Below are 23,976 nucleotides of genomic sequence, written 5' to 3'. Positions count from 1 at the left end.
GTCACCCCTGCTGCCAGACGCTAGTCTGGTTTTGTCTGTTCTTTGTGTTTTTGTTTGTCACTTCCTGTTTTATTTTGTTAAGTTTTCCCTCATGTGTCTTGTCTGTCGTCTTTACTTCCTGTTCCCCGCTCATCCTGACCTCTGTCCTGATTACCTGTCTCCGCCCTGATTTGCTCCACCTGTGTCTAGTTGTCTTCCCTCCCTTTTGTGTATTTAAACCCTGTCTCTTCCCCCTGTCAGTCGCCAGTTTGTAACTCTTGTAGTTCTTACCAGCGTCTTGACCTCGTTTGTTCGTTTGCCTGCCTGTTTTTGACCTGTTTTGGATTCCTCGGTTTTTCGTCTTCTGCCTGCTCCCTGTCGGTTTGTCTGCCTCATCTGAAACCTGGTTTTGACCTTCTCGCCCTGACTACCGGTACGTGAGTTTAAGCCTAGTCCTTATGTCCTGTTGCCTGAGTTTTTGCCTGTCTGTGTATGACCTGTTTCCGTCCCTGACCTCCCTTTGCTTTTCCCTAGTCGGGAAAACCCCCCTAACACCGCTCGGGAGACGGGCTGTCGCCCTCGATCCGGAGGACGAATCAGAGGAGGATATCACGAACTATTATCATCAAGATTCTGTCATTGATCATTATTTTTCACCTGTGTGTGATAAATAAACCTTTTGAACTATATTTTTGGCGTCCGAGTTCTGCATTTGGATTCTGTGTTTGTACTAGCACCATTACAGATTATTGCTATTTAACTGGTTGCATCCTCTTCTGGACAAAAAGCTGATTTGGAAAAACAAAAAAAAACCTAAACCAGTAATACAGTCTTTGCCTAAATGCTTATTTGCAGAATTTATCTCAAAACTTGACACAAGCCCAGGGATACACAACACCTGTGCGTTAAAAACAGACAAATACTGGTAGATTCTGAAATAAAAACAACGGGGTCTAAACGTGATTAGTATGTTTCAGGTTATCTTACAGTGTTCTTCAGTCTGCAGTTCCCTGAAAATAAATCAGATTAACATTATTTCATACTGTATGAAAACATAAAAGGTACAAACTGCTTTATCTTCAGTCATTTTTATTGCATGAGGATATATTACATGATTGAAAATATACTTAAGGAACTAAGCAAAATATAAATTTACAGCGTCATTTTTTCATTCACTTTAATGTTGAGTAAATACATATTCATTTACACTGTTACATGTAATAATGTCAAACAGTCTTTTAATAACTGCACAATACAAACAAAATAGAAAAATGACTTGTCTCTTGCCTTTGACTGTAATACTTTGGTTTTCTGAAATAAAGTCTCATGGGGGTGTAATGAGAAAGGACAGAACTTCAGCTCTCTACATATGAAATTCATTTTAACTGAAAAAAATAAAAAATAAAATATTAAACATTCTTACAAGTGTTACAACCAGACAAGACATTTGACAAAACTCAGCAAATGTTTTCCCCATCGAATCAAATTACAACTTACAAATTTGTGCTTAAAGTAGAAATGCTTGGCCTCAAAAAAATGCATGACTTAACATATAGCAAATAATAAAACCAACAATATTCAAGCGTGGGGTCATCTTGCTGATGTTGATCAGCAGAATCTGACAGAGACAGAAGGTTCTCCAAGGTTTTCATAATGAACTGTACCATCAGCTTCACCTTCATCCTTATGGACCTGTGGATAAAACACACAGACATGAACTCATGGGTTTATACTTACATTTATTCTACTGGATCATCCATACATGACTGTCTGTTTGGATGGATGTTCAAACTCACAGTGTTTCCCCTCATCCGTGTTTTGTTCCCTGAAAAGACAAAACACAGTGGACTTCAGCTTCCAAAGTGACAATCCCTCCTCATAAAAATGTGTTTTTCTGTCAACATTCTCACCTTTAGTTCTGGTCCAGATGTTGACTGTAACCACAGATATTAAGAGTGCTGCTAAACCCACACTCCCAATGATGTTTCTCAACAAATACCAAGTATCTGAAAACATTACAGATATTTTTAGCTTAAAGTTTCTGCGCACATTAACTTCCTGTTTAGAACAGAAAAAAATTACACACAATCTTTTTTACAGATTAGCGAAATTTCATGCATGTGTTTTTATTTGGAAACAGGAACACAGACCATAAAGAGGCAGCAGAAGGCGGAGTCAGTGGATGAATGTTACTTAGTCTAAAAACAGACCTAAACTCTTAATAATGAAATGACCGACGTTGAGAAGTAAAAAGGCTAGAGGAGATAAAAGGAGACGCATGGAGAAGTGACATTTGTAGCTGCAATAGTTCTGAACTCTGACTTCCATGATTCACAACACTCTGTGGTCAAACCTGAGCCGTACATGTATTTATTCTATAATGAAGGGTGGGCAATTATTTGAATATCAGTAATACAGAGGAAATATTATGGGCTGTCTGTATGTGCAACAGGACCAGGACCAATACTTGGACGTGAATGTCATTGAGCTGGAGATTCCTCTTGATTTCATTTCAGTGTGTTGGGTTGAAGCTTAATGACTGTATGTGGAAGTAAATCCTCTGTTTGACGTCTTATTGAACATCCTGGTGAATCAGTCAAGTTATGTCAGTGTTTAGTTCCAATAATAAATCTAACACAGGTGGAAATAATGACTGTGTTATATGGCTGATCTGCTCTGAGAAGGCCTTCCTCTGTATCTATAAATAAATCAATAAGAGTCGAGAAAATTCTGTCTCTGCTATCGACGTAAAATAACGGCATAATCAGAAGTAAAAAGAGTCACAAACCTGAGTAAATTTCATAAACTCATTTAAAAACTCTCCTTACTAATATTAGTGTTTTGAAATGACTCCTACAAATACATACACAATTAGTTCAGGTGTAAAAGTAATGCACTAGTTTTAAACTGCACCAGTTCAGTAAATCTCACCAGAGGAGACAGAGCAGAGGAAGTGTCAATGTGTGTTTATCGATGTTAAATAAAACCCACTGCTCACAAATGTTATGTTCATCATCTGCTATAATGTAATAATAACCAAACTTAGTGGAAGAATATTTTAGGCTGGAATTAATGTCTTTTAATGTGAAGAGATGATGATATTCTGACCTGGTTGCTCTTCAGATGATAAACATCTAAAGGGAAACTCCTCTATTTTATTAATGTGATGCAGTGAGTGAATATCAGTGTCTGTCTATATAAAATGTTTTCCTTTTATATGTTGGTGTGACAGGTTAAAATGCCTTGGCGCATTATTTTTTTGAAATGTTCTTCATAGGTCATTAATACATTTATTTGTTTTCAGTTATTATTATAGATTTATATGTGTTGTTACTGAACTGCACAGGTAGTGTATAATTACATTTATATTTAATTAATAAGGGAAAATATAGGTTTATATAATTTAATTTTACATTTAAAAAATAGTAATTAAAATCGTTACATATTTTGTTTAAAAATTAAATGCATTTAGAAAAGGTTTTATTTAAAACGAGTAAAATACAGTTTGTTTGATGTTTCATGCCTGATCGATTCGTGTTGTCTGGAAGGAAGTTGTTGTGCGCATGTGCACAGTGAAGGTGAGTGTTGTAATGGCGGCTGTTAAATAAACAGCGTACGAGTGAGAAAAACGCAGCGTGATCGTTGTTATTTCAACACCACATTCAACGCAGTCATCTCCCCCGAACGTCCGGGCGGAGAGCGCAACATTGGCCTGATTGAAACATTATCAATTCACAACCAAAAGCTGGTCTTCAGCACAAGACAAATAGAGAAGAATGTAATTCAGTACCTGAGTTTCCTGATGTGTTCATTTCAGGTGCTGTGGGGGTTGGAGTTACTGTGGTGTTTTTGATATTTTTCCCATCGCCATCGGAAAAAAAATAACACAGATGTATAAATACAACTTTAATATGGGGAAACATTTGCTGGAATATGCTGGAATTAAAGTATTTTAATGTGAAGAGATGATGATATTCTGACCTGGTTGCTCCTCAGATGATGAATGTCTGAATGGAAACTCCTCGATTTTATTACCGAGACGCACTGCACATTTAAACACCTGAACTTTTGATGAGTAGAAGTATTTTCCTCTGTTAAAAGTAACATTTGCACTGCAGGAAGACTTTGACTTTGATATTGGTAAATCTGGGTATCCTTTTTCTACTTCAACACCATTAAAGATCCAGGTCACAGGACTAAAACACTGTCCATGTGTCGACACAGAGCAGATAAACGTCACATCATCACCGTCCTGACGTTCAGTCACTGAATAAGATGAAAACAGAGGAAAAGAATGAAGACAAATCATCACATAAATATTGCAATGCAAACATTTTGATGTAAATACTCACAGGAAACAACTGACAGTTCAATCAGAGAGGCCAGACCACGTTCCTGTCCTGAATCATCGTACTGTCGACAGGAGTAAAGACCTACATCCTCATCTTTGACCTTGTTAAAAACCAGAGAACAGTCTTCTGTGATATTCAGTCTGTCTGATTTATCCTGGGCATCTTCACTGATCTTTCCAAGTTGAATCAGCTCTGTTGCTGCTCTGGTTCTCCCTTTATCGAAGGTCCAGGTCGTCCCATTACATTGATTCTGATCATCTCACATTGGTACAAGGCAAAGTGACTCCATCTCCATCTCTACCATAAATGTACAACATGTCTCCATTTGCTGCTGCTGAGACGACACAGAGAAAGACATACACAAAAAATTTCATAACCAACACAAATTTGAAAACAAACGCTCCTAAAAGTTCCACATCCTCCTTTTGTGTGTTGAGTTAACTCCACATTCATCGATCCACTTCACTGTGTCTGTTGTTTGACATGTTTAAATGTCCTTTACCTGTAAACTCCAGCAGAAGAATCACAAATAAAAACACTTGAATACATCTGAATCCAGCCATCGTGCTTCTTCATCTGTTATCTCTTCTGCTTTTACTTCTCAGTTTCAGGTGCTTTTGAAAGATAAATGTTACAACACTTTGTGGTTTATAAGATGTTAGTGTGTCACAACGACTTCTGCTCTTCTTCTCATGCCAGTGGATGTTAATGTGTGCAGACATTTCTTCTTCTCCTTCAAAATAATCAGAAAATCCCTTCACACACACTTTAAACTTCTTACTTCTATATAATTATGGTGATAATATGCCTCAAATTATGACATAAATAAAACAAACAAGACATTCTATAAACTGTTCCACTGATTACAATGTTTTTACAGGACTCTGATTTCTGATCAGAGCTGATTAAGTTAAGAGTTGATTCCACTGATTTTCTTTCTGCTCTGTTTGTTTTAAGAACAACAACTCAACACTAATTTATCGATGAGATACAGATTGAGTTATTTGTTTTTTTTTTTTAACTTTTACTTCTTATTACTGCTAGTTAACTGATTGCATCCTCTTCTGGACAAAAAGCTGATTTGGAAAAACAAAAAAAACCTAAACCAATAATACAGTTTTTACCTAAATGCTTATTTGCAGAATTTATCTCAAAACTTGACACAAGCCCAGTGTTACACAACACCTGTGAGTTAAAAATACACTAATACTGGTAGATTCTGAAATAAAAACAACGATGGGTTGAAAAATGTGATTAGTGTGTTTCTGATCATCTTACAGCAGGGGTGTCCAAACTTTTTTAAAGAGGGCCAGATCTGATAATGTGGACATTGCCAGGGGCCAGTGGTCCCTTCGGACGTTTTTTAAACAGTAAAAATTACATATAAAAGCGCTGTTCTACAACAATTTTATTTTCATTGTCACAATATCATTTTTTTAAATGGCAATGTAACCAAATCTACGCCACTCAGGTGTGAACAAATTAAAAAAAAAAAAAAACAAAAAAACATTTCTGCCTTCCTTTCACATCTGGAATCAGATAACATAGAACAAACTGTGTGGAGTATCTGAAACGTCCAAGAAGTTGATAAAAATCTTAACCCCACATTCATTTTAAACATGACTTATATGAGTAATCATTACTCATATATTACTCAGTAATGCAAAGTCTGTTAACATTTCAGATGAAAACATATGACTCTTACTCTTGTCTTCCACAAAATCATTCAGAAAGTAATTTTTGTGTCACATCTACAAGTACATCACACCAGCAGTTAGAGGCAACTAACCTGGCAACTTGGTAGCCTGTCCTGGTGGTGAATTCATTGAACTCAGGTTCACATGAAGAGTCACTGTTGTGAGTTTAAAGCAGCTGGAATTTGCTCCAATTTTTCGGAGCGCTCACTCCCTGCTAGCTTGTCGTATGCGTTAGCATGTTCTGTCTGCTAGTGTCTCTTTACATTGAATTCCTTAAACAAGGCAACAGTCTGTTGACAAATTAGGCAAACACAATCACTTCGATTTTCAGTGCAAAAAAATTGTAATTCCCATCTCTCCTGGAAGCGGCGGCCCTCACTGTCAACTTTCATTTTTTTATTTAGAGGCGCCATGGTTAGAAATTAGCGAAAAGGGTTCACGGTGAGGTCACAGAGCCAGATAGAGTTAGAGTGGTGCTGCCACCATGAGATGAAAGGAGGAACTGTATTTTGAACCTTTTATGATTCATGTAGTCTGTTCAACAGTCCATGCGGGCCATAAATAATACATTATAAAACCCAAGCTGTGGGCCGTAGAAAATCTGACCGCGGGCCGTGATTGGCCCCCGGGCCGGACTTTGGGCATGCCTGTCTTACAGTGTTCTTCTTCAGTCTGCAGTTCCTTGAAAATAAATAAGATTAACATTATTTCATACTATATGAAAACATAAAAGGTACAATCTGCTTTTCCTTCATTTTTATTGTGCAAGGATAAATTACATGATCGAAAATGTACCTCAGAAACTAAGCAAATATAAATTCACAGTGTCATTTTTTCATTCACTTGCTTTAATGTTGTGTAAATACATATTCATTTACACTGTTACATGTAATAATGTGAAACAGTCTTTTAATAACTGCACAGTCCAAACAAGATAGAAAAATGACTTGTCTCTTGCCTTTGACTGCAATACTTTTGTTTTCTGAAATAAAGTCCCATGGGGGTGTAATGAGAAAGGACAGAACTTCAGCTCTCTACATATAAAATTTATTTTAACTAAAAAAACAAAACAAAACAAAAACAAAAACATTGGACATTTTACAAATGTTACAACAAGACATTTGACAAAACTCAGCAAATTTTTTCTCCATCGAATCAAATTAGAACTTACAAATTTGTGCTTAAAGTAGAAATGCTTGGCCTCAAAAAAATGCATGATTTAACATACAGCAAATAATAAAACCAACAACATTCAAGCGTGGGGTCATCTTGCTGACGTTGATCAGTGGAATCTGACAGAGACAGAAGGTTCTCCAAGGTTTTCATAATGAACTGTACCATCAGCTTCACCTTCATCCTTATGGACCTGTGGATAAAACACACAGACATGAACTCATGGGTTTATACTTACATTTATTCTACTGGATCATCCATACATGACTGTCTGTTTGGATGGATGTTCAAACTCACAGTGGTTCTCCTCGTCCGTGTTTTGTTCCCTGAAAAGACAAAACACAGTGGACTTCAGCTTCCAAAGTGACAATCCCTCCTCATAAAAATGTATTTTTCTGTCAACATTCTCACCTTTAGTTCTGGTCCAGATGTTGACTGTAACCACAGATATTAAGAGTGCTGCTAAACCCACACTCCCAATGATGTTTCTTAACAAATACCAAATATCTGAAAACATTACAGATATTTTTAGCTCAAAGTTTCTGCACACATTAACTTCCTGTTTAAAAAAGAAAAAAATTACACACAATCTGTTTTTTTTTTTTTTTTCCACAGATTAGCAATATTTCATGCATGTGTTTTTATTTGGAAACAGGAACACAGACCATAAAGAGGCAGCAGAAGGCGGAGTCAGTGGATGAATGTTACCTAGTCTAAAAACAGACCTAAATACTTAATAATCAAATGCAGATCTGGACCAACATTGAGAAGTAAAAAGGCTAGAGGAGATAAAAGGAGACGCATGGAGAAGTGACATTTGTAGCTGCAATAGTTCTGAACTCTGACTTCCATGATTCACAACACTCTGTGGTCAAACCTGAGCCGTTCATGTATTTATTCTATAATGAAGGGTGGGCAACTATTTGAATATCAGTAATACAGAGGAAATATTATGGGCTGTCTGTATGTGCAACAGGACCAGGACCAATACTTGGACGTGAATGTCATTGAGCTGGAGATTCCTCTTGATTTCATTTCAGTGTGTTGGGTTGAAGCTTAATGACTGTATGTGGAAGTAAATCCTCTGTTTGACGTCTTATTGAACATCCTGGTGAATCAGTCAAGTTATGTCAGTGTTTAGTTCCAATACTAATCTAACGCAGGTGGAAATGACGACTGTTTTATATGGCTGATCTGCTCTGAGAAGGCCTTCCTCTGTATCTATAGATAAATTAATAAGAGTAGAGAAAATTTCTGTCTCTTCTATTGATGTAAAATAACGGCATAATCAGAAGTAAAAAGAATCCCAAACCTTAGTAAATTTCATAAACTCATTTAAAAACTCTCCTTACTAATATTAGTGTTTTGAAATGACTCCTACAAATACATACACAATTAGTTCAGGTGTAAAAGTAATGCACTAGTTTTAAACTGCACCAGTTCAGTAAATCTCACCAGAGGAGACAGAGCAGAGGAAGTGTCAATGTGTGTTTATCGATGTTAAATAAAACCCACTGCTCACAAATGTTATGTTCATCATCTGCTATAATGTAATAATAACCAAACTTAGTGGAAGAAAATTTTAGGCTGGAATTAATGTCTTTTAATGTGAAGAGATGATGATATTCTGACCTGGTTGCTCTTCAGATGATAAACATCTAAAGGGAAACTCCTCTATTTTATTAATGTGATGCAGTGAGTGAATATCGGTGACTCTCTATATAAAATGTTTTCCTTTTATATGTTGGCCTGATTGAAACATTATCAATTCACAGCCAAAAGCTGGTCTTCAACACAAGACAAATAGAGAAGAATGTAATTCGGTACCTGAGTTTCCTGATGTGTTCATTTCAGGTGCTGTGGGAGTTGGAGTTACTGTGGTGTTTTTGTTATTTTTCCCATCGCCATCTGAAAAAATGAACAGCAATGTATAAATAGAAGTTTAATATGGGGAAACATTTGCTGGAATATGCTGGAATTAAAGTATTTTAATATGAAGAGATGATGATATTCTGACCTGGTTGCTCCTCAGAGAATGAACGCCTGAATGGAAAGTTCTTTTTTTCATGATTGTGATGCACTCTACATTTAAACAGCTGAACTTTTGATGAGCAGAAGTATTTTCTTCTGTCAAAAGTAACATTTGCACTGCAGGAAGGCTTTGACTTTGATATTGTTAAATCTGGGTGATCTTTTTCTACTTCACCACCATTATACATCCAGGTCACTCGACTAAAACACTGTCCATGTGTCGACACAGAGCAGATAAATGTCACATTATCACCGTCCTGACGTTCAGTCACTGAATAAGATGAAAACAGAGGAAAAGAATGAAGACAAATCATCACATAAATATTGCAATGCAAACATTTTGATGTAAATACTCACAGGAAACAACTGACAGTTCAACCGAAGAGGCCAGACCACGTTCCTTTCCTGACTCATCGTACTGTCGACAGAAGTAAAGACCTACATCCTCATCTTTGACCTTGTTCAAAACCAGAGAACAGTCTTCTGTGATATTCAGTCTGTCTGATTTATCCTGGGCATCTTCACTGATCTTCCCAAGTTGAATCAGCTCTATTCCTCCTCTGGTTTTCTTTCTGTTGATGATCCAGGTCGTGCCATTACATTGATTCTGATCATCTCTCACATTGGTACAAGGCAAAGTGACTCCATCTCCATCTCTACCATAAATGTACAACACGTCTCCATTTGCTTACTGCTGAGACGACACAGAGAAAGAGATACACAAAGAATTTCATAACCAACACAAATCTGACAACAAACGCTCCTAAAAGTTCCACATCCTCCTTTTGTTTGTTGAGTTAACTCCACATTCATTGATCCACTTCACTGTGTCTGTTGTTTGAGGTGTTTTAATGTCCTTTACCTGTAAACTCCAGCAGAAGAATCACAAATAAAAACACTTGAATGCATCTGAATCCAGCCATCGTGCTTCTTCATCTGTTGTCTCCTCTGCTTTTAGCTCTCAGTTTCAGGTGCTTTTTAAAGATAAATATTACACCTCCCTGTGGTCTATAAGGGGTTAGTGTGTCATGATGGCTTTTGCTCTTTTTTTTCTCATGCCAGTGGGTGTTAATGTGTGCAGACATTTCTTTTCGCACAAAATAATCAGAAAAACACTTTAAACTTCTTACTTCTATGTAATTATGGTGATAATATTCCCCAATTTATGACATAAATAAAACTACTGAGGCAATTTATTAAATGTACAACTGATTAAAATGTTGTTACAGGACTCTGATTTCTGGTCAGAGCAACAACTCAGCGCTAATTCATCTATCATATACAGCTTGTGTTTTTTTTTTTTTTTTTTTTTTACTTCTTTTTACTGCTAGTTAACTGTTTGCACCCTCTTCTGGGCAAAAAAACTGTTCTGGAAAAAAACAAAACAAAACAAAACAAACAAACCCCCAAACCAATAATACAGTTTTTACCTAAATGCTTATTTGCAGAATTTATCTCAAAACCTGACACAAGCCCAGGGATACACAACACCTGTGAGTTAAAAATACACGAATACTGGTAGATCAAGAAATAAAAACAATGACGGGGCTGAAACATCTGATTAGTGTGTTTCTGGTCATCTTACAGTATTCTTCTTCAGTCTGCAGTTCCCTGAAAATAAACCAGATTAATATTATGAAAACATCGAAGGTACAAACTGCTTTTCCTTCATTTTTATTGTACGAGGATAAATTACATGATCGAAAATGTACCTCAGAAACTAAGCAAAATATAAATTCACAGTGTCATTTTTTCATTCACTTGCTTTAATGTTGTGTAAATACATATTCATTTACACTGTTACATGTAATAATGTGAAACAGTGTTTTAATAACTGCACAATACAAACAAGATAGAAAAATGACTTGTCTCTTGCCTTTGACTGTAATACTTTTGTTTTCTGAAATAAAGTCCCATGGTGGTGTAACGAGAAAGGACAGAACTTCAGCTCTCTACATAAGAAATTAATTTTAACTGAAAAAATAAAAATTAAACATTAAACATTCTTACAACTGTTGCAACCAGACGAGACATTTGACAAAACTCAGCAAATGTTTTCTCCATCGAATCAAATTAGAACTTACAAATTTGTGCTTAAAGTAGAAATGCTTGGCCTCAAAAAATGCATGATTGAACATACAGTAAATAATAAAACCAACAATATTGAAGCGTGGGGTCATCTTGCTGACGTTGATCAGTGGAATCTGACAGAGACAGAAGGTTCTCCAAGGTTTTCATAATGAACTGTACCATCAGCTTCACCTTCATCCTTATGGACCTGTGGATAAAACACACAGACATGAACTCATGGGTTTATACTTACATTTATTCTACTGGATCATCCATACATGACTGTCTGTTTGGATGGATGTTCAAACTCACAGTGGTTCTCCTCGTCCGTGTTTTGTTCCCTGAAAAGACAAAACACAGTGGACTTCAGCTTCCAAAGTGACAATCCCTCCTCATAAAAATGTGTTTTTCTGTCAACATTCTCACCTTTAGTTCTGGTCCAGATGTTGACTGTAACCACAGATATTAAGAGTGCTGCTAAACCCACACTCCCAATGACGTTTCTCAACAAATACCAAGTATCTGAAAACATTACAGATATTTTTAGCTCAAAGTTTCTGCACACATTAACTTCCTGTTTAGAACAGAAAAAAATTACACACATAATCTTTTTTACAGATCAGCGATATTTCATCCATGTGTTTTTATTTGGAAACAGGAACACAGACCATAAAGAGGCAGCAGAAGGTGGAGTCAGTGGATGAATGTTACCTAGTCTATAAACAGACCTCAAATACTTAATAATTAAATGTAGATCTGGACCAACATTGAGAAGTAAAAAGGCTAGAGGAGATAAAAGGAGACGCATGGAGAAGTGACATTTGTAGCTGCAATAGTTCTGAACTCTGACTTCCATGATTCACAACACTCTGTGGTCAAACCTGAGCCGTACATGTGTTTATTCTATAATGAAGGGTGGGCAATTATTTGAATATCAGTAATACAGAGGAAATATTATGGGCTGTCTGTATGTGCAACAGGACCAGGACCAATACTAAGAAATACTGGAAGTAAATCCTCTGACGTCTTATTGAACATCCTGGTGATTCAGTCAAGTTATGTCAGTGTTTAGTTCCAATAATAATCTAACGCAGGTGGAAATGACGACTGTTTTATATGGCTGATCTGCTCTGAGAAGGCCTTCCTCTGTATCTATAAATAAATCAATAAGAGTCGAGAAAATTCTGTCTCTGCTATCGACGTAAAATAATGGCACAATCAGAAGTAAAGAGTCACAAACCTTAGTAAATTTCATAAACTCATTTAAAAACTCTCCTTACTAATATTAGTGTTTTGAAATGACTCCTACAAATACATACACAATTAGTTCAGGTGTAAAAGTAATGCACTAGTTTTAAACTGCACCAGTTCAGTAAATCTCACCAGAGGAGACAGAGCAGAGGAAGTGTCAGTGTGTGTTTATAGATGTTAAATAAAACCCACTGCTCACAAATGTTATGTTCATCATCTGCTATAATGTAATAATAACCAAACTTAGTGGAAGAATATTTTAGGCTGGAAATAATGTCTTTTAATGTGAAGAGATGATGATATTCTGACCTGGTTGCTCTTCAGATGATAAACATCTAAAGGGAAACTCCTCTATTTTATTAATGTGATGCAGTGAGTGAATATCAGTGTCTGTCTATATAAAATGTTTTCCTTTTATATGTTGGCCTGATTGAAACATAATCAATTCACAGCCAAAAGCTGGTCTTCAACACAAGACAAACAGAGAAGAATGTAATTCGGTACCTGAGTTTCCTGATGTGTTCATTTCAGGTGCTGTGGGTGTTGAAGTTACTGTGGTGTTTTTGATATTTTTCCCATCGTCATCTGAAAAAATGAACACCAATGTATAAATAGAAGTTTAATATGGGGAAACATTTGTTGGAATATGCTGGAATTAAAGTATTTTAATGTGAAGAGATGATGATATTCTGACCTGGTTGCTCCTCAGATGATGAACATCTGAATGGAAAGTCCTTTTTTTCATTATTGTGATGCACTCTACATTTAAACAGCTTTAGTTTTGATGAGCAGAAGTATTTTCTTCTGTTAAAAGTAACCATTACACTGCAGGAAGACTTTGATATTGTTAAATCTGGGTGATCTTTTCCCACTACACCGTCATTATACATCCAGGTCACTTGACTAATACACTGTTCACGTCTCGACACAGAGCAGATTAATGTCACATCATCACCGTCCTGATGTTCAGTCACTGAATAAGATGAAAACAGAGGAAAAAAATGAAGAGAAATCATCACATAAATATTCCAATGCAAACAATTTAATGTAAATACTCACAGGAAACAACTGACAGTTCAACATAAGAGCTCCGACCACGTTCATGTCCTGACTCATCGTACTGTCGACAGAGGTAAAGACCTGCATCCTCATCTTTGACCTTGTTCAAAACCAGAGAACAGTCTTCTGTGATATTCAGTCTGTTGGATTTATCCTGGGCATCTTCACTGATCTTCCCAAGTTAAATCAGCTCTGTTGCTGCTCTGGTTCTCCCTTTATTGAAGGACCAGCTCGTCCCATTACATTGATTCTGATCATCTCTCACATTGGTACAAGGCAAAGTGACTCCATCTCCACCTCTACCATAAATGAACAACGCTTCTCCATTTGTTACTGCAGAGACGACACAGAGAAAGAGATACACAAAGAATTTCATAACCAACACAAATTTGAAAACAAACGCTCCTAAAAGTTCCACATCCTCCTTTTGTTTGTTGAGTTAACTCCACATTCATTGATCCACTTCACTGTGTCTGTTGTTTGAGGTGTTTTAATGTCCTTTACCTGTAAACTCCAGCAGAAGAATCACAAATAAAAACACTTGAATGCATCTGAATCCAGCCATCATGCTTCTTCATCTGTTGTCTCTTCTGCTTTTACTTCTCAGTTTCAGGTGCTTTTTAAAGATAAATGTTACACCTCCCTGTGGTTTATAAGATGTTAGTGTGTCATGATGACTTCTGCTCTTTTTTTTCTCATGCCAGTGGATGTTAATGTGTGCAGACATTTCTTCTTTTCGCACAAAATAATCAGAAAAACACTTTAAATTTCTTACTTCTATATAATTATGGGGATAATATTCCCCAATTTATGACATAAATAAAACTGAGGCAATTTATTAAATGTTCAACTGATTAAAATGTTTTTAACAGGACTCTGATTTTTGGTCAGAGCTGATTAAGTTAAGAGTTGATTCTACTGGTTTTACTTCCGCTGTTTGTTTTAAGAACAACAACTCAATACTAATTTATCTATCAGATAAAGCTTATGTGGTCTATTTTTTTTTTTTACTTTTACTTCTTTTTACTGCTAGTTAACTGTTTGCACCCTCTTCTGGACAAAAAGCTGTTCTGAAAAAAAACAAAACAAAACAAAACAAACAAACCCCCAAACCAATAATACAGTTTTTACCTAAATGCTTATTTGCAGAATTTATCTCAAAACTTGACACAAGCCCAGGGATACACAACACCTGTGAGTTAAAAATACACAAATACTGGTAGATCAAGAAATAAAAACGACAGGGTTGAAACGTGATTAGTGTGTTTCTGGTCGTCTTACAGTGTTCTTCTTCAGTCTGCAGTTCCCTGAAAATAAATCAGATTAACATTATGAAAACATCGAAGGTACAAACTGCTTTTTCTTCAGTCATTTTTATTGTACGAGGATAAATTACATGATGGAAAATGTACCTCAGAAACTAAGGAAAATATAAATTCACAGCGTCATTTTTTCATTCACTTGCTTTAATGTTGTGTAAATACATATTCATTTACACTGTTACATGTAATAATGTGAAACAGTGTTTTAATAACTGCACAATACAAACAAGATAGAAAAATGACTTGTCTCTTGCCTTTGACTGTAATATGTTGTTTTTTCTGAAATAAAGTCGCATGGGGGTGTAATGAGAAAGGACAAAACTTCAGCACTCTACATATGAAATTCATTTTAACTGAAAAAAAACAAAAACAAAACATTCTTACAACTGTTACAACCAGACAAGACATTTGACAAAACTCAGCAAATGTTTTCCCCATCGAATGAAATTAGAACTTACAAGTTTGTGCTTAAAGTAGAAATGCTTGGCCTCAAAAACATGCATGATTTAACATATAGTAAATAATAAAACCAACAATATTCAAGCGTGGGGTCATCTTGCTGACACTGATCAGTGGAATCTGACAGAGACAGAAGGTTCTCCAAGGTTTTCATAATGAACTGTACCATCAGCTTCACCTTCATCCTTATGGACCTGTGGATAAAACACACAGACATGAACTCATGGGTTTATACTTACATTTATTCTACTGGATCATCCATACATGACTGTCTGTTTGGATGGATGTTCAAACTCACAGTGTTTCTCCTCGTCCGTGTTTTGTTCCCTGAAAAGACAAAACACAGTGGACTTCAGCTTCCAAAGTGACAATCCCTCCTCATAAAAATGTATTTTTCTGTCAACATTCTCACCTTTAGTTCTGGTCCAGATGTTGACTGTAACCACAGATATTAAGAGTGCTGCTAAACCCACACTCCCAATGACGTTTCTCAACAAATACCAAGTATCTGAAAACATTACAGATATTTTTAGCTCAAAGTTTCTGCACACATTAACTTCCTGTTTAAAAAAGAAAAAAATTACACACAACCTGTTTTTTTTTTTTTTTTTTTTTTACAGATTAGCGATATTTCATGCATGTGTTTTTATTTAGAAACAGGAACACAGACCATAAAGAGGCAGCAGAAGGCGGAGTCAGTGGATGAATGTTTCCTAGTCTATAAACAGACCTCAAATACTTAATAATCAAATGCAGATCTGGACCAACATTGAGAAGTAAAAAGGCTAGAGGAGATAAAAGGAGACGCATGGAGAAGTGACATTTGTAGCTGCAATAGTTCTGAACTCTGACTTCCATGATTCACAACACTCTGTGGTCAAACCTGAGCCGTACATGTGTTTATTCTATAATGAAGGGTGGGCAACTATTTGAATATAAGTAATACAGAGGAAATATTATGGGCTGTCTGTATGTGCAACAGGACCAGGACCAATACTTGGACGTGAATGTCATTGAGCTGGAGATTCCTCTTGATTTCATTTCAGTGTGTTGGGTTGAAGCTTAATGACTGTATGTGGAAGTAAATCCTCTGTTTGACGTCTTATTGAACATCCTGGTGAATCAGTCAAGTTATGTCAGTGTTTAGTTCCAATAATAATCTAACGCAGGTGGAAATGACGCCTGTTTTATATGGCTGATCTGCTCTGAGAAGGCCCTCCTCTGTATCTATAAATAAATCAGTAAGAGTGGAGAAAATTTCTGTCTCTTCTATTGACGGAAAATAATGGCACAATCAGAAGTAAAAAGAATCACAAACATTAGTAAATTTCATAAACTCATTTAAAAACTCTCCTTACTAATATTAGTGTTTTGAAATGACTCCTACAAATACATACACAATTAGTTCAGGTGTAAAAGTAATGCACTAGTTTTAAACTGCACCAGTTCAGTAAATCTCACCAGAGGAGACAGAGCAGAGGAAGTGTCAATGTGTGTTTATAGATGTTAAATAAAACCCACTGCTCACAAATGTTATGTTCATCATCTGCTATAATGTAATAATAACCAAACTTAGTGGAAGAATATTTTAGGCTGGAATTAATGTCTTTTAATGTGAAGAGATGATGATATTCTGACCTGGTTGCTCTTCAGATGACGAATGTCTGAAGGAAAACTCCTCGATTTTATTACCGAGACGCACTCTACATTTAAACATCCGAGCTTTCTTTGTGTAGAAGTATTTTCTTCTGTTAAAAGTAACATTTGCACTGCAGGAAGAATTTGATATTGTCATATCTGGGTGATCTTTTTCTACTTCAGCATCATTAAACATCCAGGTCACTTGACTAATACAATGTCCATATATCCACACAGAGCAGATAAACGTCACATCATCACCGTCCTGACGTTCAGTCACTGAATAAGATGAAAACAGAGGAAAAGAATGAAGACAAATCATCACATAAATATTGCAGTCCAGACACTTTGATATAAATACTTACAGGAAACAACTGACAGATAAACCGCAGAGCGATGTCCACGTTCATGTCCTGACTCATCGTACTGTCGACAGAAGTAAAGACCTACATCCTCGTCTTTGACCTTGTTCAAAACCAGAGAACAGTCTTCTGTGATATTCAGTCTGTCTGATTTATCCTGGGCATACTCAGTGATCTTCCCAAGTCTAATCAGCTCTGTTGCATTTCTGGTTATGTTTTCATTGATGGTCCAGCTCGTCCCATTACATTGATTCTGATCATCTCTCACACTGGTACAAGGCAAAGTGACTCCATCTCCATCTCTACCATAAATGTACAACACGTCTCCATTTGCTGCTGCTGAGACGACACAGAGAAAGAGATACACAGAGAATTTCATAACCAACGCAAATTTGACAACAAATGCTCCTAAAAGTTCCACATCCTCATTTTGTTTGTTGAGTTAACTCCACATTCATGGATCCACTTCACTGTGTCTGTTGTTTGAGGTGTTTCAATGTCCTTTACCTGTAAACTCCAGCAGAAGAATCACAAATAAAAACACTTGAATGCATCTGAATCCAGCCATCGTGCATCTTCATCTGTTGTCTCTTCTGCTTTTACCTCTCAGTTTCAAGTACTTTTTAAAGATAAATGTTACACAACTTTGTGGTTTATAAGGAGTTAGTGTGTCATGATGACTTTTGCTCTTTTTTTTTTCTCATGCCAGTGGGTGTTAACATGTGCAGACATTTCTTTTCCTTCTAAATAATCGGAAAAACACTTCAAACTTCTTTCATCTATATAATTATGGTGATAATATGCCTCAATTTATGACATAAAAAAAACCAAACGTGGCATTTTATTTACGGTTCAACTGATTAAAATGTTTTAACAGGACTCTGATTTCTGATTAGAGCTGATTAAGTTTAGAGTTGATTCTACTGATTTTACTTCTGCTCTGTTTGTTTTAAGAACAACTCAACACTAATTCATCTTTATTTATTTATTTAACTTTTACTTCTTCTTTTTACTGCTAGTTCACTGTCTGCACCCTCTTCTGGACAAAAAGCTGCTTTGAAAAAACAAAAAACAAAACCAATAATACAGTTTTTACCTAAATGCTTATTTGCAGAATTTATCTCAAAACTTGACACAAGCCCAGGGATACACAACACCTGTGAGTTAAAAATACACAAATACTGGTAGATCAAGAAATAAAAACAATGACGGGGTTGAAACATGTAATTAGTGTGTTTCTGGTCATCTTACAGTGTTCTTCTTCAGTCTTCAGTTCCCTGAAAATAAATCAGATTAATATTATTTCATACTGTATGAAAACATAAAAGGTACAATCTGCTTTTTCTTCAGTCATTTTTATTGCATGAGGATATATTACATAATCAAAAATGTACCTCAGAAACTAAGGAAAATCTAAATTCACAGTGTCATTTTTTCATTCACTTACTTTAATGTTGTGTAAATACATATTCATTTACACTGTTACATGTAATAATGTGAAACAGTGTTTTAATAACTGCACAATACAAGCAAGACAGAAAAATGACTTGTCTCTTCCCTTTGACTGTAATACAATTATTTATTGAAATAAAGTCCCATGGGGGTGTAACTAGAAGGAACAGGACAGAACGTCAGCTCTTAATGTAAGAAATTAATTTTAACTGCAAAACTTTTTAAAACATTTTTATAACAGTTTTTTTTAACCATCAAATCAAATTAGAACTAACAAATTTGTGCTTAAAGTAGAAATGCTTGGCCTCAAAAAATGCATGATTTAACATACAGTAAATAATAAAACCAACAATATTCAAGCGTGGGGTCATCTTGCTGACGCTGATCAGTGGAATCTGACAGAGACAGAAGGTTCTCCAAGGTTTTCATAATGAACTGTACCATCAGCTTCACCTTCATCCTTATGGACCTGTGGACAAAACACACAGACATGAACTCATGGGTTTATACTTACATTTATTATCCCTGAAATGGCGTTTACAGGGAAATAATGGTTTAACCCCGAACGCTGCTGCTGGATCTGTCACTGCCGGATCTCCTTTGTGTGAATGCAACAATTAGGACAGATTTGGTTGGATTTCTTCTCCCTTGATAACCAACAAAGGGGACCCCTAGTGGAAGAACCCTATTGATTTTAGCTTCTCTATGAGTATTACAAGTCATCCAAACGGGGGTGCTTTAGTTGAAAATCCATTTTTTGGACATAAATCAAGCAGTAATAGGCCAGCTGAGAATAAATTTGGCTCATATTGATCGTCTTACAAATTTTCATTTTCTCGCTACCATCCAAAGTTCATATAGTGTTGTTTTCATTCACTAGGTGGAGTTTTCAGGGAAAAATTGGTTCTCTGACCATTATTCTGCCACTATCAGGTTGATGTAGCTCAAATTGAGTTCATATCAATTGTCTTACAATTACACTACCAGGCAAAAGTTTGGACTCACCTTCTTATTTAAATGACATGAGATGGACCACAGATGGCCAACAAGTGCTCAGCATCATTTGGAATTCCTTCCAGACTTTTGGAAAACATTTCAGGTGATTACCTCATGAAGCTCATCAAGAGAATGCCAAGAATGCACAAAACAGTAATAAAAGCAAAATGTGGCTATTTTGAAGAATCTAAAATATAAAACATGCTTTGAGTTTTGTCCCACCTTTTTAAACTACATAATTCCATATGTGTTCATTCATAGTTTTGATGCCTTCAGTGAGAATCTACAATGGAAATAGTCATAAAAATAAAGAAAAACCAGGTGAGTCCAAACTTTTGCCTGGTAGTGTATGTTTTGTCATGCCACTACCTTGAGTTTCCATGATGTCATAATTTGACACCAGGTGGTACATTTTTTCCAGATGGTTGGGGGATGTTTGATAATGTTCTGAAAATATCAAACGGTTACAACAGTTATGGGTGTTTCTAAAGAATGTCACATTTCATGTTGAATCTATCCACAATCTACTTTCTGAATAACAATTTAGTTGGCAACTTTTAGACATTGTGTCTTTTATTTGTTTTATTAAATAGGAAAAGATTGGGAGGATTTCGGGGATATACTCTTGCTGTCGGCCCTCGACAGCATAAGCCTCGTTCTACTGTGTCATCCATACATGACTGTCTGTCTGGCTTTTTCAGCGGAACTACTTTCTACCAAATAAATAATCGTGCTGGTAAAGTAAAGTCATGGATGTTCAAACTCACAGTGTTTCCCCTCGTCCGTGTCTTGTTCCCTGAAAAGACAAAACACAGTGGACTTCAGCTTCCAAAGTGACAATCCCTCCTCATAAAAATGTGTTTTCTGTCAACATTCTCACCTTTAGTTCTGGTCCAGATGTTGACTGTAACCACAGATATTATGAGTGCTGCTAAACCCACACTCCCAATGATGTTTCTCAACAAATACCAAGTATCTGAAAACATTACAGATATTTTTAGCTTAAAGTTTCCCTGCAGTTTAACATCCTTTAAAATTCAGTCTCTTCTATTGACGTAAAATAATGATAAAATCAGAACTAAAACAGTCACCAACCTTAGTAAATTACATTGACATATTTGAATATTCTCCTTACTAATATTTGTGCTTTGACATGACTCTGATTCAGTACCTTGTGTTCTTGATGTGTTGATTCCAGGTCTTGTTATGGGGATTTTGGTTGTTTTTGCATCTTCACCTGGAAGATACACGTGAAACCACATTTACATTCTGTTAAGTATTTGAAATGTATTTAAAACTCACTCACAAGTATCTTTGTCATCTTTTTGTTTTGTAGTTGATGGTGGTGGTGGTAACTGATATTTATATAAACTGTTGTTGCTACAGTTTCATCTGAAAAAAACAAAACAAACTGAAAGCCAATAACCAACAAACTGCAAAATGGTCTAAAAGAGAACAAATAGTACTACTGCAAAACTAAAATTCTATCAGGGAAATAAATGTTGATTTAATGTACACCAGGATAAAGTGATTCTGTAATGTGTGGAAAGAAAAGGTACATTTATTTATGTATTATTGGTTTTAATTGTCCATGACTATTTACTTGTATTATTTAAAATACAAGCATGTATATGTGGCAAAGTATGTTAAGTATGAACTGTTTTCATGTTTTGTTAATCTGATAATAATAATAATAATAATAATTATTATTATTATTATTATTATTGTTATTATTTGTATTGTTGTTTAAGTTAATGGGTTATACAACAAATTGATCAGAAATGAATTAAAACAGATGTTCAGCACAATCCACATCCTTGGATCTGTTCTAAACGGAGAAGTTCAAAGGAGTTTAAGAAACAGTTACTTCATCACCTAAAGATTATATGTACTTCCTCCATGTTGCCTAGCTGCCTAAAAATAATACTTGCAGTTCTAATGAAAAGGAACTGGGTATTTTTAGAGATAAGAGAAGATGGACCAAAATTGCAACATTTTTCTTGAAAATGTAGCAGAGCTATTGTGGAGAACTAAATAAAATCACTAAAGTTACCGTATACAGTTGTGTTCACACCTTCCTGCGTTTCCGAAGAATAAGGGCTGAAGATGAAATTCTTCACTTCTTGTGTGTAAAAGTGCGTCACTTTACACAACAATATCTTGTAATTCGATGAAAAATGTTGCGAGGGTAGGAAGGTCATTCTGGCTGAGCACAGTGATGAAGAGTTCCGGTAGTCAGAGATGTAATATCCCACATTTTTAACTGCAAAATCCCACTTTACTGAGAATCTGCATCGGTTATGTCTTGACACGGAGCATGTTAAGGTCTCCTCGTTCCTGTATTTGTGTTGAGAAACTAAAAGACAAAAACAGTAAACCTCTTCTCTATAACTGTTATTGTACTGGTTAAGCATTTATCTTAAAATCCATATATTCTGATGTAAATACTCACTGGTAACAACAGACAGAATGACTTCATGCTTCGATCCTGACACGTCCCTCTGCATGCAGACATAACGACCAGCATCGTTGACTGTGACCTTCTTTATGACCAGAGAACAGTTGGCTGAAACACTCTGTCTGTCTAATTTCTTACCAGGATGACCTACTCTCCTGGAGAAGACAAACTCTGTCATCTCTCCAGGGGGATTAGTGAATCTCCAGGTTTGGCTGCATTGATCCTGATCAGGTATCACACCAGTACAAGGTAAAGTCACATCATCCCCATCTCTGACAGTAAAGAAGTATATTTGTCCAGTTACAGCTGTAAAAGACATTAAATGATTAAAATCCAACCAAATAACCAGTCTCCTGTGACATTGGTGTTTATGCACTGAGGTCCTGTCTTACCTGTTAAAGGAAGCAGCAGAAGAATGCCTCTGAAACCACACATCCTCCCTGTGTGTGTGTCTGCCAACCAGCTAATGTTTTCTTGAACAGAGGCCTTTCTTCTTTTAGTGTTACACAGAGCTGAAGGAGTAACTTCCTTCCTCTTTTCCATTACTGATGGATAAAATGACGCCTTAAGCATGCGTGAAACACCCTATTTTCATCACTTTTTTTTCTCCTGAAAGGGGTCACATGTTGCTTTTTTAAATGGAATTATGCATTTTGAAACATTTCCTTGTGGTCTACAGGGTGGGGAAGCAAAATTTACAATGAACATTTAGTTGTTTTTTCTCAGCAGGCACTACGTCAATTGTTTTGAAACCAAACATATATTGATGTCATAATCATACCTAACACTATTATCCATACCTTTTCAGAAACTTTTGCCCATATGAGTAATCAGGAAAGCAAACATCAAAGAGTGTGTGATTTGCTGAATGCACTCGTCACACCAAAGGAGATTTCAAAAATAGTTGGAGTGTCCATAAAGACTGTTTATAATGGAAAGAAGAGAATGACTATGAGCAAAACTATTACGAGAAAGTCTGGAAGATACTATTAAAGAAGAATGGGAGAAGTTGTCACCCGAATATTTGAGGAACACTTGCGCAAGTTTCAGGAAGCGTGTGAAGGCAGTTATTGACAAAGAAGGACACATAGAAAAAAAACATTTTCTATTATGTAAATTTTCTTGTGGCAAATAAATTCTCATGACTTTCAATATACTAATTGGTCATACACTGTCTTTCAATCCCTGCCTCAAAATATTGTAATTTTTGCTTCCCCACCCTGTACATAAACTGTAAATGCTATGCTTGGGTCTGAATTCTTCATTAATTCAACTCCATGGGTCCATCTTCAACCCTTTTCTGAGTAATGACACCAGAAAGGTTGTTTTCAGTGCTGGCCCTTTAAATGCAAATGAGCCACTTCATGCCCCACCCCCTCCAGCTTGTTGACCATGCTGCTCTGTCCCGTTCAGCCACTTGTGTTCGTTAACACAACCAACATCTTAACATTTTTGCTAATCGGCTCAAAATTTGGACATATTTTCAGGTTTTACAACAACTGCTGCTGCTGACAAACAATTATGGTGTACTCGGAGAAATGTTCATCGGAAGTTTTGATCATATATGAGCAAATGTCGTGACTTAGCTAGTTACAGATGTAACAAATTAAGAAGGAATTGAAAGAAGTTGTAGAAATCCACTCGATTTTTGGTAAAATGAATATAAAGATAGCTTTG

The 23,976-nt window shown here is 36.0% G+C and overlaps 2 protein-coding genes and 1 long non-coding RNA gene across 6 annotated transcripts; all 3 read right to left on the bottom strand.

Moving 5' to 3' along the window:
- Positions 1-1,286: 1,286 nt before the first annotated feature.
- LOC115414990 (uncharacterized) lies at positions 1,287-17,984 on the bottom strand. 4 transcript variants are annotated; one of them, XM_030128375.1, is made up of 7 exons: positions 17,901-17,984; positions 17,397-17,729; positions 9,219-9,503; positions 9,029-9,109; positions 7,613-7,708; positions 7,499-7,527; positions 7,183-7,394 (listed from the first exon to the last, which is right to left on the bottom strand). In XM_030128375.1, the coding sequence occupies exons 1-7, from the start codon at positions 17,959-17,961 to the stop codon at positions 7,311-7,313; spliced, it is 969 nt and encodes a 322-aa protein (XP_029984235.1). In that variant the 5' UTR covers positions 17,962-17,984; the 3' UTR covers positions 7,183-7,310. The 4 variants fall into 4 exon arrangements, 2 of the variants coding, with proteins under 2 accessions (XP_029984235.1, XP_029984236.1); XR_003934744.1 differs by lacking the exons at positions 7,183-7,394; positions 7,499-7,527; positions 7,613-7,708; ... (2 more) ...; positions 17,397-17,729; positions 17,901-17,984 and adding exons at positions 1,287-1,671; positions 1,776-1,804; positions 1,890-1,985; ... (1 more) ...; positions 4,332-4,662; positions 4,834-4,916; XR_003934745.1 differs by lacking the exons at positions 7,183-7,394; positions 7,499-7,527; positions 7,613-7,708; ... (2 more) ...; positions 17,397-17,729; positions 17,901-17,984 and adding exons at positions 1,287-1,671; positions 1,776-1,804; positions 1,890-1,985; ... (1 more) ...; positions 4,332-4,665; positions 4,834-4,909.
- LOC115414995 (uncharacterized) lies at positions 10,921-11,869 on the bottom strand. The gene is made up of 3 exons (XR_003934746.1): positions 11,729-11,869; positions 11,615-11,643; positions 10,921-11,510 (listed from the first exon to the last, which is right to left on the bottom strand). It is a non-coding gene; the product is annotated as an uncharacterized LOC115414995 (long non-coding RNA).
- A 608-nt stretch (positions 17,985-18,592) lies between the features above and the next one.
- Positions 18,593-22,751, bottom strand: LOC115414991 (uncharacterized). The gene is made up of 8 exons (XM_030128377.1): positions 22,692-22,751; positions 22,294-22,605; positions 21,895-22,197; positions 21,013-21,078; positions 20,722-20,817; positions 20,609-20,637; positions 19,192-19,314; positions 18,593-18,670 (listed from the first exon to the last, which is right to left on the bottom strand). Exons 1-7 carry the CDS (start codon positions 22,732-22,734, stop codon positions 19,231-19,233), a joined length of 933 nt encoding a protein of 310 aa, XP_029984237.1. The 5' UTR covers positions 22,735-22,751; the 3' UTR covers positions 18,593-18,670; positions 19,192-19,230.
- Positions 22,752-23,976: the final 1,225 nt, after the last annotated feature.

This window comes from Sphaeramia orbicularis, chromosome 24, assembly GCF_902148855.1.
Source record: "Sphaeramia orbicularis chromosome 24, fSphaOr1.1, whole genome shotgun sequence".
NCBI classification, from domain to species: domain Eukaryota; kingdom Metazoa; phylum Chordata; class Actinopteri; order Kurtiformes; family Apogonidae; genus Sphaeramia; species Sphaeramia orbicularis.
This window is presented reverse-complemented; position numbering and strand designations above follow the sequence as displayed.

Excerpts from the sequence above, each read along its gene's own strand:
- LOC115414990 (XM_030128375.1), bottom strand. The coding sequence starts at position 17,961 with ATGGCTGGATTCAGATGCATTCAAGTGTTTTTATTTGTGATTCTTCTG. Across the intron at positions 9,504-17,396 it reads TTATCTGTCAGTTGTTTCCT|TGACTGAACGTCAGGACGGT; the intron begins GTAAGTATTTAT and ends CATCTTATTCAG. Across the intron at positions 9,110-9,218 it reads ATTCTCTGAGGAGCAACCAG|ATGGCGATGGGAAAAATAAC; the intron begins GTCAGAATATCA and ends TCATTTTTTCAG.
- LOC115414991 (XM_030128377.1), bottom strand. The coding sequence starts at position 22,734 with ATGTGTGGTTTCAGAGGCATTCTTCTGCTGCTTCCTTTAACAG. Across the intron at positions 22,198-22,293 it reads CATTCTGTCTGTTGTTACCA|TTTCTCAACACAAATACAGG; the intron begins GTGAGTATTTAC and ends TTTGTCTTTTAG. Across the intron at positions 20,638-20,721 it reads CATCTGGACCAGAACTAAAG|GGAACAAGACACGGACGAGG; the intron begins GTGAGAATGTTG and ends TTGTCTTTTCAG.